We start from the raw sequence: 19545 nt of genomic DNA on the forward strand, positions 1-19545 counted from the left end.
CCTGGAAAATGCCATTTTCATCAGGGAAGCTCAGAATAAATCACACTGTTTATGTAACCAATACTGATGTTTCATTATAAATGTCAAAAGGACAGTACCACTAACATTAAATTTCTGTGCCAGCTGTCTTTTTCAAGTTTCAGGTTTTTGGCCATAACCAAAGGAAAACAAGAAAAAGGGGGAAAGTTGATCTGATCCACAGGTTTTAGACACCCCACTAATTACCAAACTTTTCTTCGCTTGTGGAAGTAGATTCAAATATCTGAATCCGGGACAAAGTTAAAACATGTTTGTACAGGCAGGGGGTTACATGGGGGTTATGTTCCAAGGAACCCTGTGCATCAGTGAAATCACATACAATCAAAACCCATTGAAAATGCCTGCACACACCCTGTTCTGCCCCCGTTCTGCCCAACCGTATCCCACCCGCCCCGCCCCACCCCGCCCTTTTAGTGATGTTTCAGTGATTTCTTTTTTATGTTTCTGGGTCACTTCCATGTTCGGTGCAATGCACGTATACACGGCCGTACGCATATTGTAAGTTCATAAACTGGGGGCTGTCTGTATTGCTTATTAAGTAACAATTCATTATAGCATAGTTTGTTAGATATGTGAAATGTTTACAAAACCTTTTTGTGGCTGTTTTTACTGCATGCTAAATGATTCCTCTTAATATGGAATCAAAACAAATTTATATTCTATACGACTGTACTATTTGTATGGTATACTACTATACACTAGTGCATGGGTAGGCAAACTAAGGCCTGGGGGCCGGATCCAGACCAATCACCTTCCAAATCCGGCCCTTGGACGGAGTAGAATGTGTCCTTTTATTTAAAATGCATCTCTGACTTATTTGTGGGGCATAGGAATTTGTTCATATTTTTTTTTCAAAATATAGTCTAGTCTGAGGGACAGTGGACCAGCTCCGTGCTGAAAAAGTTTGCTGACCCCTGCAACTAGTGTATTTAAACTGTTCATAAATGCACATGTATGATCCATGGGATGTGGGTGGCACTGTGGTCTAAACCACTGAGCCCAGGGCTTGCCGATCAGAAGGTTGGCAGTTCGAATCCCCGCGACGTGGTGAGCTCCCGTTGCTCTGTCCCTGCTCCTGCTCACCTAGCAGTTCGAAAGCACATCAAAGTGCAAGTAGATAAATAGGGACCACTCTGGCGGCAAGGTAAACGGTGTTTCCGTGCGCTGCTCTGGTTCACCAGAAGCGGCTTAGTCATGCTGGCCACATGACCCGGAAGCTGTACGCCGGCTCCCTCGGCCAGTAAAGTGAGATGAGCGCCACAACCCCAGAGTCACCCGCGACTGGACCTAATGGTCAGTGGTCCCTTTACCTTTACCTTTACCTAGGATCCATATCGTAAGTGTTCAATCCAGAAAGAGAAAACAATTATAGACAGTGAATTCTTTTTTTAACAAAACAAAATAGAGAACATTACCTTTAGCTGGATTTACTTTTATCCCTGACTTATACAGCATCTCTTCATTCTGCCAGTCCCCATTCCTGACAAAAGTCTTGAGTCCATAGAAAAATATTAATGCAGCAGTGGCAAAAAAAAACAAGTTCTTCAGAAAACGCTTTTGGGCTTTGATGTAGAGGGCCCTGGTGCCCACAGTGATCAGCAGGCAGAAGCCCATACTAGGTATATACAAGACACGCTCTGCTATCACAAAGCCTACATAGAAAAAAAAGTTTGTGGCCGGAATAAAGGGCACAATTAATAAGGACAGAGACAGAACTACAATATTCTCAGTTGAGGGGAGTTGCGGTCTCTGCGGCAAGTGTTTGTTAATGCCGTTTTCTTCTTTAGATACAAAGCTGGGCTTCAACTCCAAGCTTTTATACTCCATTTCTGATAGGCAGTTATGGCCATTGGTGTTCTGCTTGCCATTTGTTACGTTTTTCCCATTGCATTCTCTCTCTTTGCTGGAGCTTTTCAAACCGGTGTAAGCAAGGAGGAGAAGTCCAGCGTAAAAGGCCACTGTGTGTAGGTTCCTCCAGTCACTGACTGTTTTGAGAAGAGGCACAGCATCCATGGACCAATCAAAGCTAAGAGTGTCCGGGCACAGCAATAGCCAAAGATTTTTGGTTGGCAGATAAAAAAAGGTCAAGGTTCGTGTTAGAAAACTCTCCGAGTCAGCTGCTGGGTTGTCAGAGTTGGAAAAGCTGGGAGGTTTGTTCCCCATCCAATAAAAGCGAAGACCTAGTAGCAAAGCTCCCCAGAAGATCAATAAACCAATGCTCAAAAGAAGGGGTAAATTCTTCCGCTGAAAGGGAAAAAAGAACAATAAATAAAATTACATTCATATTTTGGTTTTGGGGATTCTGAAGTTGCTGCTGTGAGCTTTTAAAAACCTTCCCTAAAGAACTGTACAGTCCTACAAGCTTTTCCAGTACAATATATTATGTCTAAATGCTTTTATAGAATTGCTTGTCCATCACTAAGGTTTTTGTTGTAAGCCAGAAGCTACACTGTTATAAAAATAGAAATACTGTCTTATCCTGCAAATTTCCCACCTTGTTTGCGGGGTGTGTGTGTGTGTGTGCGCGCGCAATTAGGCCACTTGCATGATTTGATTCTGCATGTGAGCGTCAGGCACGTGCATGAGACGGCCATGTGATTTCATCACACTTTGCTTAATCTGCTTTTTGCTTTACACAAAGAAGCTACCAGAATTTCAATTGCACAAGCGGCAATCTAAACTCACACTTGTAATAATACAGTTGCAATCAGCATACTGAAAATCTGTCGCTCCTTTCCCATTCATTAATGCCAGTCTCTGCTTTGGCCTGGACATCAAATACACTTTCCACTTTCCCCCCCCAAAGGACAGGTAAAATTGTTTCTCTCCAGAATCCTCCCCATAGTGCTCTCTCTCTCTCTCTCTCTCTCTCTCTCTCTCTCTCTCTCTCTCTCTCTCTCTTCCATTTCTTTTTCCCTCCAGGGACGATCTGGAGCACCATTCAAAATAGCAATTTCAGCTATACTGAGCTGCTATGTGGGGTCCAAGGGTCAAAGACATGAACAAACTAGCTACAACAAGTGCACTTTAAAGCATGCCTTTAGTTTATTTATGGTAAGCAGTAATAGCTTGACATTTGCTTGAACTGCTCATCATATTCATGCTGTATATCATGGTCATTATTTGGTTTCTGCGTGTGATTTTTCTGGCATCTGAAATTGCAGAAATTCCTTTGGCATCCCCCCCCTCCCCTTATCACCTTCAGTGCTTACATATTGCTTAGGTGTTCACTGAGCTTTCCATAGTTTTACATTGGAAGCCTTCCTAATAATCTCCAGCATGCCAACCATAACACAAGACAATGTTATGAGCCACAAAGCATGCATAAATACACCATACTTAAGAATTTCTGCTTGTCTCCCAAGATTCTTAAATGAAGACTGTGAAAGAGAAAACCTTGACAATCAGATTTTAGAATATGCTGCTACAGTATATCTTGTAGAATCAATACAGAGTACAATTAGCAAAATTACCAAGGAACCACAACTCAAAAGATGCGTTGGTAACCCTGGTGCCAGCACTAGCAAAGGTTACACGTGCATCTGTGATTGACCATTTTATGCAATACTGAAACTGGGAATGTCATATTTTCCAGCATGCACGTACTGTAGAACTGTAGCAAAACTAGAGAGAAGCAGTTTCAAGTCCAACATTGTAAGCGTGAAGGTGGCAGGAAGCAGGTGACAAAGTTGCCTTCCCTAACAGCAGGGCATATGTTGCTTGACAAAAGTTCTTCTAAAAGTCAGAAAAGTGCAGAAAGTTCTGAGTTTGGGGAGTGGGGGGGGGAGAATTCTGAACATAGTAAGCAGCTATTGGAACCAATACAAGTAGTAGTAGTAGTAGTAGTAGTAGTAGTATTTATATGCCACCCATCTGACTGGGCTGCCTTAGCCACTCTGGGAGGCTCCCAACAAAATGTTAAAAACATAATAAAACATAAACCATTAAAAAACTTCCCGATACTGTGCTGCCTTCAGATGTCTTCTAAAAGTGATATAGTTATTTATCTGTTTTACATTTGAAGGGAGGACATTCCACAGGGCAGGTGCCACCTCTGAGAAGGCCCTTTGCTTGGTTCCCTGTAACTTCACTTCTTGCAGTGGGGGAACTGCCAGAAGCCCCCCAGAGCTGGGCCTCAGTGTCTGGGCTGGACAGTGGGTATGGAAACGCTCCATCAGGTATACAGGGCTTGGTTCTGAGGGTCCAGATGTATACACAAAAAGCAGAAAGCCTGGAACCCCTGGAACCAGATCCCACAAGGTGGAGGGCTGCTTACTTGGCTTTGGGAAGGAGGCGAAAGGGCTCTGGCAGGGTCCTAGAACCCTCTCACCTACTCCCCAAAGTCCTGCAAGCACTTGCCCAGCTTTGGGAAGGAGGTGTAAGGGCTCTAGAACCCTGCCAAAATTAATGGACACTGCCATTCAAATGATGTTCATGTGTGCCAAGTCATGTGATTAATTATGTGGGGCAGGGCTTAACCCCCCCCCCCAAAAAAAATTATTCAAGTTGGCACCCTTGACTAATGCTTAGGTTGAATCCCTTTATTATATGCTTTCCCCTGATGCTTCACAATATAGGATTGTAGATTTGTGGGACTGTTTCCAGCCACATGGACCTAGGAAGCAAATTTCATCCACTTCTGTCAAAAGGAATGGAAGTCATAGCCTTAAAAAGCAAATTCCAATGATGATTTCAGGGTGGAGATGGAACAGAGAATGATGCAGACTCAAGTAGACACTGATCTCAATCAGACAGCCTATGAAGTATTTCACATCAAAACAAGCTGCTTTATGAAGTGTCAAATCAGGGCGCAAACCTAATATTGTGAGCAGTGCGTATCTCAAACCATTTCCAAACACAACCTACAAACACATCACCACTCTTAGTAGCTCATAACATGGCACTTTGTAATAAATTTTCAGTGAGGGCAGGATAATTACTGGAGTGGAAAAGCCAAAAGAGTTGTTTATCCAGACATTAATTTAGGGAACAGCTCTGCAAACAGTACTTTTATTTTCGGTATCTGCAGCCCTTGCTTTTTAGGCTATAAATTTAGAAGAGCCCAGCAGGAGGCAGAGTTCTTTATAATACTTGGCAACAAGGATTTGGATTACTGTACTCTTGAGTCCTAATCCAGCCCATCTGCCATATGCTTTGGCACCCTCATAAATCCTCTAACCCTTCATCAGCTATAATTTTCCTCCGGGAAAGAAAATGAATGTGCACAGGGTTTTTTTTTTCTTCTTCCAAAGATCTGATTAAAAGCACAGCAATCATGTGTGGCATTTCAATCAGTGAATCGTCTTGTACATTCACCAAACCCAACCAATCCATATACTGCATGATGCAACACTTTTGCTCAGATTCCGATTGCACACCTCTACCATAAATACTGCTGAATTAAATTCCGCAGCAGATTATCCCACACTGTAGCCCTTGTCAATGTGAAGTCCTCATTTATCCAGTGGCATATGGTGTTTCCAGAAGGCAAGCATTATTTCTCTTTGCCCTTTCCTTATCCTTTTAGGAACAAACATCAAAGAAGCACACTATGAAGATCTGAAAGCATGGCACGAAGCATGAAAAGGTTCAAAAACGCACAAGACTATTCTCACATTACAAAGAGGTGTATATGCCAGCATTTATAAATAAATATAACCTTCCAAACATCTCAAAAGAACATAAATGCCTTCAACCAATATAAATTGGGCTGCATTACACAAATGTTCAGAATTTTTTGTTTGCACAGACTATAGAAAGTAAGCCACTTCTTGAAGAGCTGGGTCACTGGACTTTATTAAAGTGGTTCAGAGCATCTACAGTGGTTCTTTATAGTTTCTAAAGCTCTCAGCAACCTCAGCTTCATGCATCCAAAGGTGACTGCATACAACATCCACTTGACATCTGGTGGTGGAGAGAGCCATGGACATCAAGGATTGTTCTCCAGTTGTTATCCATTCTAAAGAGGTGTTCGAAAATGTGTTCTTCAGCAACGTGTTGACATTTTCATCATATAAATTCTAAGGGGTCTTCATATATTACTACTGTGTACACAAAAAACTATAAATCAAAAGGTTGTTGAAGAGACCCTAGATTTTTTTCTGTTTTTAGATTTATAACCACACCCTAACAATGCTTAGGGCTGAGAAACAATCTGCAGGTGCCAATAAAATTGTACAAAATTAAACTTAAAATATTTTAAAAGCCATCAGATCACAGTTTTAGTATCATGTCTATACATTTCCAGCATAAATAGAGCAGCTGAAGGAAGAGGAGAGGACAGAGGGGAAAGAAAAAGCTGTGAGTGCACAAGGGGGTTTCCCATCCTTTGGACCCCCTGGGAAACTCAACAACTTGCTGTACCTGGAACGATGTGTGGAGAGTACAGCTGAATAGGACACAGCTGTGGGCATCCCAAGGAAGTGCCACCCACCTTGTGCCTGTCCATAAAAAAGCAAGTCTAGATAGCTCAGTCAGTAGAGCACGAGACACTTAATCTCAGGGTCATGGGATTGAGCCCCTCATTGGGCAAAAAGATTTCTGCATTGCAGGGAGTTAGACTAGATGACCATCATGGTCCCTTCCAACTCTAAAATGCTATGGTTCTAGTGAAAGACTAGGGTGATGTCTGCTGAACTCTTCTTTTTTTGTGGGTGAGCTGAGTTTGTTTGGAGGCTGAGAGTGGGGGTGGTCCAAAAGAGAATGAACTGATATTGATTTACATTTGTATATTAGTAACTTTGTATTAATGCAACATTTTTATATGTTACTGTGTATTTTTGCAATGTTTTGTTTAAGTTGTCTGTTGTTGCTTCCATTTTGTACACTGCTTAGATTTTTTTTAAAAATAATCAACAAGGAAAACAGTGTCTCTGGAAGATACCACACCCTTTCACAATAAGTTCAAACAAAAGCATTATGTATCTATGTGCCTTGGGCAAACAGCATAGCAAACGGAGACACATTGCAAGCTGTGCTTCCATAAAAGTAGAAATAATGAGTCTCCAAACCAAAATGCAGCTAGGTGTTTTTTTTAGGAATGGCGAGAGATGTTGTTACATGGGCTGCTTTTTGAAGGCACTAAGATATCAGGACAGCTATATTTTGTTTGGTGGATGTGTTGCTTTGTTCAGTAGGTTTTTAAATGTGCTAAACCACCTGACGCCTTTCAGATGTGTTATAGACTAAAGCTTCCATAATTCCTGACCATTTGCCATGCTGGCTGGAGCTTAAGGGAATTTGAATCCATTAACTTCTGGAGGGCACAAGATTGGGGAAAGGCTATGTTAAACATTTGATGGCATGGTAAACCTTTGGACAAAGCCAAATTTCTGTTGGGCACAGAAGGAGGCGGGGGGGGGGGTGTAAATTGAAAGAACTTGATCAGATCTTGTGAGCAGGCCATGCCGGTTGCTGCTTCTTCCAGGCAAAGCCAAGGAGAAAACTTCAAGTGTTCATACATGCCTTCTGCATATACCAGGCCTTGTAACAGCAGATGTTGTATGCTGGTGTGATACTGCAGACTTTTGGGTGGACTACGGCAGCAGTAGATTCTTGTCTGCCATTTTTTTTGTACTGCAGAAAATGTACAAAATGAGGCAGAAATGTTCAAATGTTGCTAAAAGAGTTACAGCAGTTACAAAATGTGCTCAAATGATTATGCCAAGTCTTTCATTTGTTTGCAGTATTATTAATACCTAATAGTGCCTTGCTAAAGCAAACCTAAAGCCAAGAAGCATGTTTTATTTCAAACAGAAGAAGAAGAAAAAATAAGTAGTACATTAAAACTGCAGGAGGGGACACACTTTGCAAGCGAATTAACTAAATGGATTTTATGAGCAAAATGTCATTTAATCCCAAATTAAACCTCTGGAAGGTCTAAGCAGCTTTAACAATCCAGCAGTGGAAAACGATCCAATACTGAATTCTATTTGTAGTATAAATAGCAAGCTGGCTCTGGGATTGACAGAAAAAGCTATCCAGATGTAACTGGAATCCAATCAGCTGAAGTACCTGCCAGTTATCAACTGAGTCAGCATTATCTATATTTCCTCTTTTTATGTGCTGCTGCCTATGGATTTATCCCCTTTTATGTTTGAATTGAGGAGATGAGGAAGAGGGAGGGAATGACATGATAAACTGTTTCATACGGCTGGCCTACACATTACTTTCATCGCATAGAGGAAGCTGGAAATAGTTTCCACATGATAGATTTTGATGGCAGCATAATATGTTATAGTGCTCTCCCTTTTCTTATGCCTGGTACGGAGATTGGTTGTTTCCAGTCTCTAGGAACCATACAGACCAAATCTTAGGCTCCATGGTGCCTAGTCAGCAATGGGATGTAGGTTAGGAACCATGCTGATCCTGGTAGCTCACTTGCACATGGTTTTAAGCCCACATTGCTTTTTATCCCATCTAGAGTGTACTTCTTGCAACTATTTGCACTGTTCATATTAACTAGGGACAGACCAGGGTTTTATTACAAGCCAATAATATATATTTTTAACTCTGGCTGAGTTTGGACTTTGGCTGCAAACAGATGTAAATTTACCTAGAAGTAAGCACCACTGAACACACTGATTTACTTTCAAGTACATGCACATAGGACTGCACTTTTACTATAGAAAGGTACCCTGAACATGCTGTTAACTCTCTTTATATTTAATGCCCGTCCAGTGCAAACCAGCAAATTTAACTCCAAAAAGTTATTGGGGCACTGCCCCATTCATTTGCCTATGATGCAACTGTGGGGTGCTTGATTTCCTATAGGAAAAGAGAGAGAGAGAGAGAGCAGCTTGGAACTACAGTCTGCTTTGGTTACCTGCAGTATTCAAGTTTTGTCTAGTAAACTTTTCCCATGAGAAAGAAATGTTTTCAAAAACCATTGGGAACAATACCAATTTGTCTGATTGGCCTTTTGTTTCCTTGGTGTCTTTCTCATGGCTGTATTGGATCCCCTGTTTTGTCTGTGCTTGGCTTCGCAGCAACAAAGATGCATAAGCAATGTACCGTATATACCCAAGTATAAGCCGACCCGAATATAAACCGAGGCACCTAATTTTCCAACAAAAAACCTGGGAAAGCTTATTGACTCAAGTATAAGCCGGTTCACCTTTGCTGCTGTGGAGGAGGAGGAGGAACGAGCAGCCCGAAAGCAGCCCTTTGGGCTGCTCCTTCCTCTTCCTCCTTTGCCAAGTTTGCATTTATGCGAGCAGTTCAGGAATGGAACAAGCGTACACTGTTCTTGTGCGCTTCTTAAGGAATGGTTGACAGGGGAGAGCGGGTGGCAGCACGAGCGGAGAGAAAGGGCTTCTTTCTCGCCTCCCCCACCGCCCGCCTCACTCGAGTATAAGCCGAGGGCAGCTTTTTCAGCACAAAAAATGTGCTGAAAAACTAGGCTTATACTCAAGTATATACGGTATTAGTGGTATATTAGAGACTGCAGTTTGCTACTCAAAGAGTTCCATGCATTTACAGATGTGTGAGTTCATTTTCTTTATTAAACATCTCTTCCACCTTTGTAGTTTCTGAATTCTTGACATGGCACAGTTTGTGAAAGCACATTGCTACAGATGCTGATACAACCCCCCATCTTAGCATGTTTGATGCCTCGTCATAGCTTCTTTCTTTGAGGCTTATCATTCGTCTCAGTCTCGTAAAACAGTGTTATCCTCAACGCGCTCTTTATAAAATTGCTGCTTCTAGGATTAACTTTTACTGGCTTTTTTTTTTTTTTTACATTAATATTATCGGCAGCCTGAAGCCCCCATGACTGCAGCTTCACGGAATCATAAATTTCATGTTGTTGGTGAACACTTCTACTCCCCTGAGACAATCTAGGGTAAGGATAAGGCAGTTTATATTACACATTGAGAAATGTGAGAATTCTCCGTGGAAAAGGCTTTTCCCCAACCACTGGCAGAACCCTGAGCTAAACAATGCATGGTGGTTGCAGCTAAAGGATAAGCCAATAGCAGACTGCAGCTTTTTAGAATAGCCAGTCTTACCTCCCTAGCTCAAGATGCACACACAAACAAAACAAGCTTCAAAGAAACATAAGTCTCCATCCATGTTGATGCCAAATTCCCAGGGAGCCTCAGCTACTGAGATTTCACCTTCCTTTTTGAGGCACAAAACTTGTACGTTAAGTTCCAGAGAGTGGGTCTCCCAGGTGAAATGTTACTTATCTCATGTGGGAGCAATGATGTGCCCACCCAATGTGTAAGAAAAACCAAGGATTTAGCCTTATAAATCATGTAAATTACATGTGTTGGTCTCACACACACACCCCTCTCTCTCTGACTCTCCTGTTTTGGAGTTTGGCTTTTCATTAATTTCCTATGTATTCTACTAAGTGGAAATTGGAATGGAGCACTATTAGAAAAAGAATAAAGGAACAGATTAAAATTATGTGCAGCAAGTACCATTTTCTTGCTATGGGTAATGAGTATCTGGCAATCCATTTATCAGCAAGCTCAGTATTAAAACCTTCAAGCAACAGTAAATTACCCCAAATATTATACAATAATTTGATGGGCTGGACATGGGGTAGGAAGAGTCCTCCCAAAGCTGAAGATATGTTAAATGCATGTTGTTTGAAGTCTCAAGAAATTACAAAATGACATAAAATTATTTTGATATACTTATGAATCTCTTATATAGGTCAAAACATTTTAACATTCTTAATATAGCCATTTGATCCTCAGCATACAAAGCTATCACAAACATAACAATTGATAAATGGTAGCCTCAATCAAGTAAAAAGAAGGGGGGACAGAGATCCTTGTGAAGATAATAGAACAGGAAATGCTTATTCCATTTCATGGTATTGTAGCTGACATGGTTACTTCTTTGTTAAAGTAATGTCACAAAATCAAATACTTAGCAGTCTTTTGCCTTCTAAAGGCAAGCTAATTCTAAAGTAAACTTCTAGGATGTTAAGCACCTAAAGAGTTCAATTGTTGGTTCTGCACTGTACTGTAGGAACCCCTAACCTATTATGCCATTAAGCAAAAAGCTACAGTATTTGAATGCCAGCTTTTGGAATAATCTTATTTAGCGATTCCCGCCAGGGAGCAGACTATGGCTGAACCAGTTTTAGCTGTGAAGCAATTTGGTCTTTGTGGCTGAAAGCATTCTTTTTTCCTTCTGTTTGAAAAACAGCATATTCCTCAAAGAAAGTTCAGTTTCACTGGGGGGGGGGGTTAAAAGTAATAATTCCTATGCATTTTGTCAAAGGGAAGCTTTTTTAAAAAAAACGTAGGTATACAGATGAGACACAGGAAAAACAAAAGTAAGTGAATTTCATTTTTGGAGGGGGGAGAGTTGGAATCAATCTTCATCACGTTCTCTTTAGCACGCTTGCTGAAGTGCAAATGTGTTTCCAGCACCAATGAATTAAACTGCAACATTCTTTTTTTACTCTGTGTGGTTCTGGTGCAACAAGCCAGCCATTATGAAATACATTCCTGTCTCATTAATGAGCTAAGCTTGGGAACCCAGCATTTTGGAAACATAAAGAGACAATTTATAATGAGACTTCAACTCAGTGGGAAGGCTGAGGACGGCAGCCTCCTCTCAAAGTTATCATAATAGAAACTCCTTAATGAGTGAAAGACCTTCTTGAAGAGACTAAAAGCACCCTACATATGAAGACGGTATATTATGTTACATGTATGCCCACCTTGCTGAGTTTCAGCTGAAGTAAAGGCCCTTTTGTGTTTTAGAAAAGCAGGCTGGTGCCAGATTTACATATATCAGAAGAAACAGGTCAAAGTTTACTGAACAGAATACCTCGAGCTCACACCTTCAAAGTGTTAAGGGACCTGCAGTGCTCCAAGGCAAAATGGAGGCTGGCAACCGACAGCAATAGGGCAGAGTCTATATAATGGGTAGGCAAACTAAGGCCCGGGGGCCAGATCCGGCCCAATTGCCTTCTAAATTCGGCCTGCAGATGGTCTGGAAATCAGTGTGTTTTTACATGAGTAGAATGTGTCCTTTTATTTAAAATGTATCTCTAGGTTATTTGCGGGGCCTGCCTGGTGTTTTTACATGAGTAGAAAGTGTGCTTTTATTTAAAATGCATCTCTGGGTTGTTTGTGGGGCATAGGAATTCGTTCATTTCCCCAAAGAAATATAGTCCCCCCCCCGAAGGTCTGAGGGACAGTGGACCAGCCCCCTGCTGAAAAAGTTGCCAACCCCTGGTCTAGATCAGTCAATATTTTCAATGGGCAGGAAAAGAAATGGTGCCATCATTGTTGATCCCCGGTTCTAACCAGTGCTGTCCGGGGTTCTCCCTTATTTCAAGCAGTTTCCTGCTGCTCTCCCTTATTTTTTATTTCCCTTAAAATTTTTTTTAATGAAAGCAGTTCCTCCCCTGCTGGCCAGGGACTGGGTGGGAAGACCTCGCCTACTTGGAGAGAAAAGCCTCAGCCCTCAAAGCAAGTGGGAGCCGTTTCCTGTGCTTACAGGGGGGGTATATTCCTCCCCCTGCATCAGCCCCTGTCCATTGTCGCCGAGCCCCTCAGCTGGCCAATAGGGTTAGCTGGTGGGCGGAGCCTGGCTGCCTTTGAGCAGCTGCTGCTTCCTGTCCTGTTTTGATGGGATCAGACAAGAAGACGATGGGGCTCCATCACGCGGAGCACATGTCTGCCCTCCTCTTTGCTCCGCTCTGAGCCCGAGCCCACTTGGAGTTTACATTGCTGTTCCGCCCACTTTTGCTTCTGGCTCCGCCCACCACTGACATGTGACTGTCCCCGGGATAGGTGAGACTGCTGATCCCTTATTTTCAAATCCGAAACTTGACAGCTATGGTTCTAACCTTCAGGCTTACAGAAGCCTGCTTATAAAATCTGTTGTCACTCACACCTTGAATTGCTTACTTGTCAGGTTTGTAAATGACATGGGACTGCAAAGACTCTGCCATGGGCCAAGAGGCCAAGTGCTACTGAGAGGCTGCCTCCCAAGAAGATCATGGCGAGTGGGTGGGGAAACCACCCTAGTCCCATCATTTGCTCAGAGTAGGAGCAACAGCATGGAGTTTCCTTCTCCTCTCCCTGCTGGAAGGGGAGGTAGGTTTGCCCCCTGCTCCCTCCCTAATCCTTCTCCTATTGTGTCATGTCTTTTAGACTGTGTGTTTTATTGATTGCTGTAAGCTTCTGGGGAGGGATTTTTTTTTTAGATGAACAGTGGGGTAAACATTATTTTAAATGCAATAGTTCAGCAAGAGATCTCCAGGGCACTTCTGTTCAGAATCCTCCATTTCAGGATCAATTCATATTGGTCCTTATGAGGATAAATGTCAAGGAATCTATTATTAACTGAGGATAAGCAGTGCCCAAGGCACTTTTCAGGATATTCGCTAATGTGTGATTCAGCTCTGCTCCAGGAGCTGTTTAAGTCCTGCAGATCTGGAACACCCAACTGCCTGCCTACCTGGCTTCACCTTTACTAGAGTAAGATGAATGGCAATCTCTGGCTTCAGTTGCCACTGCCTCCAGCTTCAGTCTTTATTGTGACAAACCTTACACCACGAATTTCAACCCACCAAGACAACACATCATTACAGTAATGCAAATATACACATTGTATATATGTGCGAATTGAAATATTGTATATATACCTTTGTCACTTTTTGTCTGCTATGTAAAGGCCTCCCCACAAAGACAAGCAATGCTAGTGCCTCTGCTGCTTTGATGAAGACCAAATATATTTAAGGATTGCATAATACTAATTATGGGGGAGTAAGCTTGCATTTATCTGGCACCAGGTTCAATTCCATGCCTCTCCACTTGAAAGGATCAGGTAGCAGGTGACGAGAAAAGTTTCTGTCCCAGATTCTGAAAACTTGCTGCCAGTTATGGTTCAAGTGTGGAGAACCTTTGGCCCTCCAGATCTTGCTGAACTACAGCTTCCACATTCTGATCAGTACTGTAGTACCCATTAGCAAAGTGCAACTGTTGCAAAAATCAACATTTGAGGCTGAAGGAAATCTCCAGGTAGCAGTGAGAAAACAAAAGGTGTTTATTGCTAGCAATAAAGGCTCAGTGAGGTTACTCTCCAAAGGCTGAGCAACCCCTCAGGGGAGGGGCTCTTGCACATGCATGAAGACATACAAGGATCCTGTTATGGAAACAGAGGCCTCAAATGAATTTTGCATGGATTGATTGAATTTATATACCACCCTATACCCGGAGGTGTCAGTATGAGAGGCAGTATAAGAGATGCTGTGAAAATCCCCTGCATAGCTAGTCCCCCAGTGCAGATGCATGAATGTTTATACAAAATTTGTCCCAAGCTTTTGCACTCTCTAAATTCCTAAAGGTAGCAAAGAGAAATAAACATTCAAAAGTGAGAAATGTATGTTACAGCTGTCTCATTTCCAGTAGCAAAAACACACCCTTGTTTTTTATTTTAGTGAAACCATGCTACTTACTGTTGAAAAGCTGTTACAGCAGAATTTCCAAAAAAAGAGAAAAGGGTAGCACCTTACAGAAATGTTGCAATATACTTTCATGTAATTAAGCTTATGCCTTTAGATGTTTTCATAAAAAGGTAAAGGTACCCCTGACCATTAGGTCCAGTTGTGGATGACTCTGGGGTTGCGCGTTCATCTCACTCTATAGGCCAAGGGAGCCAGCATTTGTCCGCAGACACCTTCTAGGTCATGTGTCCAGGACTAAACCGCTTCTGGCGAACCAGAGCAGTGCACGGAAATACCATTTACCTTCCCACTGGAGCGGTACCTATTTATCTACTTGCACTTTTACGTGCCTTCGAACTGCTAGGTTGGCAGGAGCAAGGACCGAGCAATGGGAGCTCACCCTGTTGCGGGGATTCGAACCGCCGACCTTCTGATCGGCAAGCCCTAGGGTCTGTGGTTTAGACCACAGCACCACCCGTGTCCCCAGATGTTTTCATATCAGAAGCAAAATTCTGAACACAAATGTCAGCCCATGAAGTTAACAACAGGAAGTTATGCTTTGTAATAACCCTGAATCAGGACTGGTTTCAGCAGAATGAGCTGGTTAAAGTCTTGAAGTGTACAAGTTTGAGGACATATGGTGATGGTAGCAGTGCTGGGGACGTTTAGATGCCTTTCCCATCTTAAAAGCAAAGGTAATTAGTGCAGTGGGGAGAAAAGTTCTGTCCCTACCTTATCACTGATGTGCTAGGTTTCTACCTGAGTTTGCTTTTCAAAAGTAAAATCCAAAGGAGCTTTCAAAAATGACGTTATCTCTCATCTGCGATCTGAAGTGGCACCGTTCTTTCTGCCACCTTTATTTAGATATGCAGCTTCAGACTAAGTTTGTGCAGAGGGAGGGACCAAAAGCTTTTAATCTTGGTTGTGAAGATCAGTGCTATCTTGGCTTTGAGAATTTGACACACATCCCATTCCTTAATTTAAAACTCACACCAACACCACCCATTATTTTTTTTTTAAACTCTGACCAAAATACCATTTTCATTATGCACAAGTTAGTTTTGAGTCTTCCAATGCTCTGGGTGCCTATACTGTAAACTCACTACCTCATACCAATGTAATGTCCTAATTTAGGATAGTTCAGGAATAGATCGAAATATGTCGGCTCTAGAGGAAAGGAAAGGCTGAAAAGATGGCTGCTAGGTTGCCAGCAGTCAGCCTGAGGGCAGATAAGTAGCTCTACAGTTCATTAAAAATGCCAGCATCGTTCATTCTTTCACCCAGGAGGGGTTCCCAGAAAAATAAAATGCAGAGACAACATTCTAAACACTGGCATTTATATTTCCCTAGAAAAACAATAATTTTATAGTACATATTTACTTTGGACTGGTTGTTCTTTTGCAGATATCTAAAACACTTACTAAAAAAACATTCAAGATCCAATAAAGCAGGGGGAATTGAGAGAAAACATAGGAAGGAAAAGCTACTAACCCCCAGTTTAAGCAGACAATCAAAATCCCACATCGCCACCACTCAAGAGTGGCCTGGCCAATAACACTAATGACCTGAGATTTGTTTGGTTCAAGAAAGCAAACTCCAAGGGACAGACAGCACTACGTTGCGCTGTCTCACGTTCCCAAGGGGGGGACTAAGGTACAACAAGGGTGTAATTGGCCAACTAAATGGAAAGCAGCACCCCGAGTAGTTTGGTGCATTGACTTTTATGACAAATAAGTCTTGTCATAAAGAAGTCCCACAAACATGGGACTGAGCTGGAAAGCTTGCATAGGAAGCAAAAGGTTGTAAGAGCAAGCTGAGAAGCAGAGAGGAGAAGAGAAGATCTTTCCCAATACTTGTGATGCTAAAAATCAGTTAGCAGCCCAAGCTGCTAAGAAGGTCATGGCTTCTGACCTAGAAGAGGGCACTCCTTATGTTTTCATTTTGAAACTACAGAATGCACCCATTTTTAAAATGCCTGCATGAGATCATTATTGACTCGAAAACATCTCTACCTCTCAAAACATGTACTTTGGCTCCCTTCCAAGAGAATTTTCTCATGCTATCTGACCCATGGGACATAGCTGGGGTCACCCATGTACTCTTCCTCGGGTAGAGCTGAGCAGAAATTTCCCAGGAGACACTTTTCTGAGAAATATTCCAAGATTTTTCTTTTTCTCACCCCACCTTAAAAAAAAAGTTTCATAGAATTCTCCCTCCCCCCCATATATCCACTCGCTGTTTTGTGGCAAAAATCATTGTCCCCACTCCAAATGCCTTGGAACAACTCCAGGCCACTGTGGAGGATGCAAAATGGCAGCCAAGTTGCCAATACAATTCCTACTGCTGACATTTACAGTGGCAGCAGCCACAACAGTGTCCTACCAACACTGCAAATGGTAAACCCTATGCTAAGAAATAACTACATTACACTGCTCTACTCATTTGTTAAACTTTCCACATAAGGGAAGAGCTCAAGAGTCATATGAAGTGAAGGCATATCCTCAGAAAAGGACTGAGTTGGTAAGTCTAATGTTGGACTGTGTTGAGTAGGTAAGTCTGATATTTTCATGATAGCTAGCATATCCAAACATATATCACATTTCCCCCAAGAGATTGTTTACAGATATAGAACCAAGCATTACTCTTGAAAAGTAAAAAGTAGCCACAGCGGCTCACAGGGGGGGGGGAATCTAAATTACCTTTTAGAGCAATACCATTATTAGACCAACCAAAATGACATAAAACTATGTGCAAACTTTCAAGCTCCCTCGACTTTTCACCCAGGCTAGATGGTTAAAGAAAAATGCAGTAAGTAAAAGAGAGAAAGGGCTATATTGCTCAAACCATGTCTGTATCTGGTAATAATCTTATGACAGAGTATGGGAGAAGCTAGTAAACTCTCAAATAAGGCCCTTTCAGAAAACAAAACAGTTCTTACTCAGTTCTGCTTCCATGAGTTCTGTATCACTGAGCCTGATGAAGAGTTCTGTGGAACCTTGAATTTCTATTTTCTGACATTTAGGTAGGCCTAATAAAGATATTGCCCTAATAAAAGGTAAACTCGGAAAGCTGTCTGCGGACAAACGCTGGCTCCCTCGGCCTGAAAGTGAGATGAGCGCCGAACCCCATAGTCACCTTTGACTGGATTTAACCGTACAGGGGTCCTTTACCTTACCTTTTTTATTGCCCTAATATGTACAGTGGTACCTTGGGTTAAGAACTTAATTCATTCTGGAGGTCCATTCTTAACCTGAAACTGTTCTTAACCTGAGGTACTACTTTAGCTAATGGGGTCTCCTGCTGTCGCGGCACCGCCACCATGCGATTTCTGTTCTCATCCTGAAGCAAAGTTCTTAACCCGAGGTACTATTTCTGTAACCTGAAGCATCTTTAACCTGAAGAGTCTGTAACCCGAGGTACCACTGTATTTTGAAGCATTATCCAACAGCCCAGATGAAGCAGAAAGAACACTCTGGGTGTTGTAAAATATTGGCATCACAGTTTCAGTCATGATTTATGGCGCTGGGTGGAAAGCAGGGCAGTGGGGAAAAACACCTTGACAGAGACAGTTCTTCTGTCTGTGCCCCAGGATATCCTAATGATACTCTCTGTGATTTTCGCTTTGCCTCATTTATAGTGAATTTGCTATGTATGAACCACTGCTTCTTCTATTGCTATAGCTTAGAAGCACTCTCTTCTCTTCCCAAGGCCAAAATATAACAGGAAATTGTTTATTTTGATTCAACAACCTGGTTTAATAAATCCTGCAACCTACTGCAGACAGCATTACATAGCTTTAAAACCTACATGAGGGACAGAGAGAACTCAATAATCAGAGAGGCCCTCCAAATTTAGAATTTATCCATGTAGACAAAAAATGTGAACAGTGCACAAGTACTTCAGTACTTCTACTGTAAAACTGCACTGCATGTCAACATTAAACAGCAACAATACTAACAAAAATAGCTACTACCAAGAATTTCAAGAGGGAAAACTCTCAAAACCATAATTTAGTATGACTACAGACCACTGTGGGACCCAGGTGGCGCTGTGGGTTAAACCACAGAGTCTAGGACTTGCTGATCGGAAGGTTGGCGGTTCGAATCCCTGCCACGGGGTGAGCTCCCGTTGCTCGGTCCCAGCTCCTGCCCACCTAGCAGTTCGAAAGCACATCAAAGTGCAAGTAGATAAATAGGGACCGCTCCAGTGGGAAGGTAAACGGCATTTCCGTGTGCTGCTCTGGTTCGCCAGAAGCGGCTTTCTCATGCTGGCCACATGACCCGGAAGCTGTCTGTGGACAAACGCCGGCTCCCTCGGACTATAGAGCGAGATGAGCGCTGCAAGCCCAGGGTCGGACACGACTGGACCTGATGGTCAGGGGTCCCTTGACCTTTACCTTACAGACCACTGTGTCCCCATGGTACAATCTTACATGGTTCCCCAAAGCTGGTGGTTTCTTTATTTTTGGTGGGAAGGTGCTCCCACAGATAAGGAGCCACAGAGGGGGAGCCACGATGGAAAAGGCCCTCCCTACAGTTGCTACAAAGTTGACCTCAGCAGACCAGACAGGCTTCATCCGAAAACCTCAACATACAGGCGGAAATATATTGGGTATATCCAGGTTCCAAGTTTTGAAAACTTCATAAACAGATATAAGTACCTTAAGATTGGGCTCGATAGCAAATTGACAGCCTGTTCTTTCAGAAGAGATATCAAATGTGCATGCTAGGTCACTCCTGTCAGTGCCCCTAACCACTGCATTGTGCACTGAAACAACTAATGTTACTGTGATGTGCTCTACCTGGTAGCTCCACACAGGGCACCTTACAATAATCAAATACCGGTTTTCAGGTTACCTATGTATGGAACAGCCTATGCCTGTCCAGAAATGGCCTTACCTGGAACACCAGTCAAAGATGGGGAAAGCTTTGAACTTTGGTGATGAAGGCTGTGTTCTTTTGTCTTCAGAAGGTATGCAGACCTGACCAGATCAGGCAACTATCCTAACTCCTGGAAATAGAAACCATCCACCCACAGCCCTTCCATCTTATTGGGCTTCAGTTTCTAATTTCAGCTTATTG

The 19545-nt window shown here is 42.4% G+C and overlaps 1 protein-coding gene across 1 annotated transcript in view; it reads right to left on the minus strand.

Moving 5' to 3' along the window:
* The window catches only part of TMTC2 (transmembrane O-mannosyltransferase targeting cadherins 2), a 182071-nt gene that overhangs the window by 74768 nt on the left and 87758 nt on the right, over positions 1-19545 (minus strand). The window contains exon 3 of the mRNA XM_033163126.1: positions 1455-2283. Within this exon, the coding sequence (XP_033019017.1) occupies positions 1455-2283 (829 nt within the window). The remainder of the gene's footprint in view (positions 1-1454; positions 2284-19545) is intronic.

This window comes from Lacerta agilis, chromosome 10 (genome assembly GCF_009819535.1).
Source record: "Lacerta agilis isolate rLacAgi1 chromosome 10, rLacAgi1.pri, whole genome shotgun sequence".
NCBI lineage: Eukaryota > Metazoa > Chordata > Lepidosauria > Squamata > Lacertidae > Lacerta > Lacerta agilis.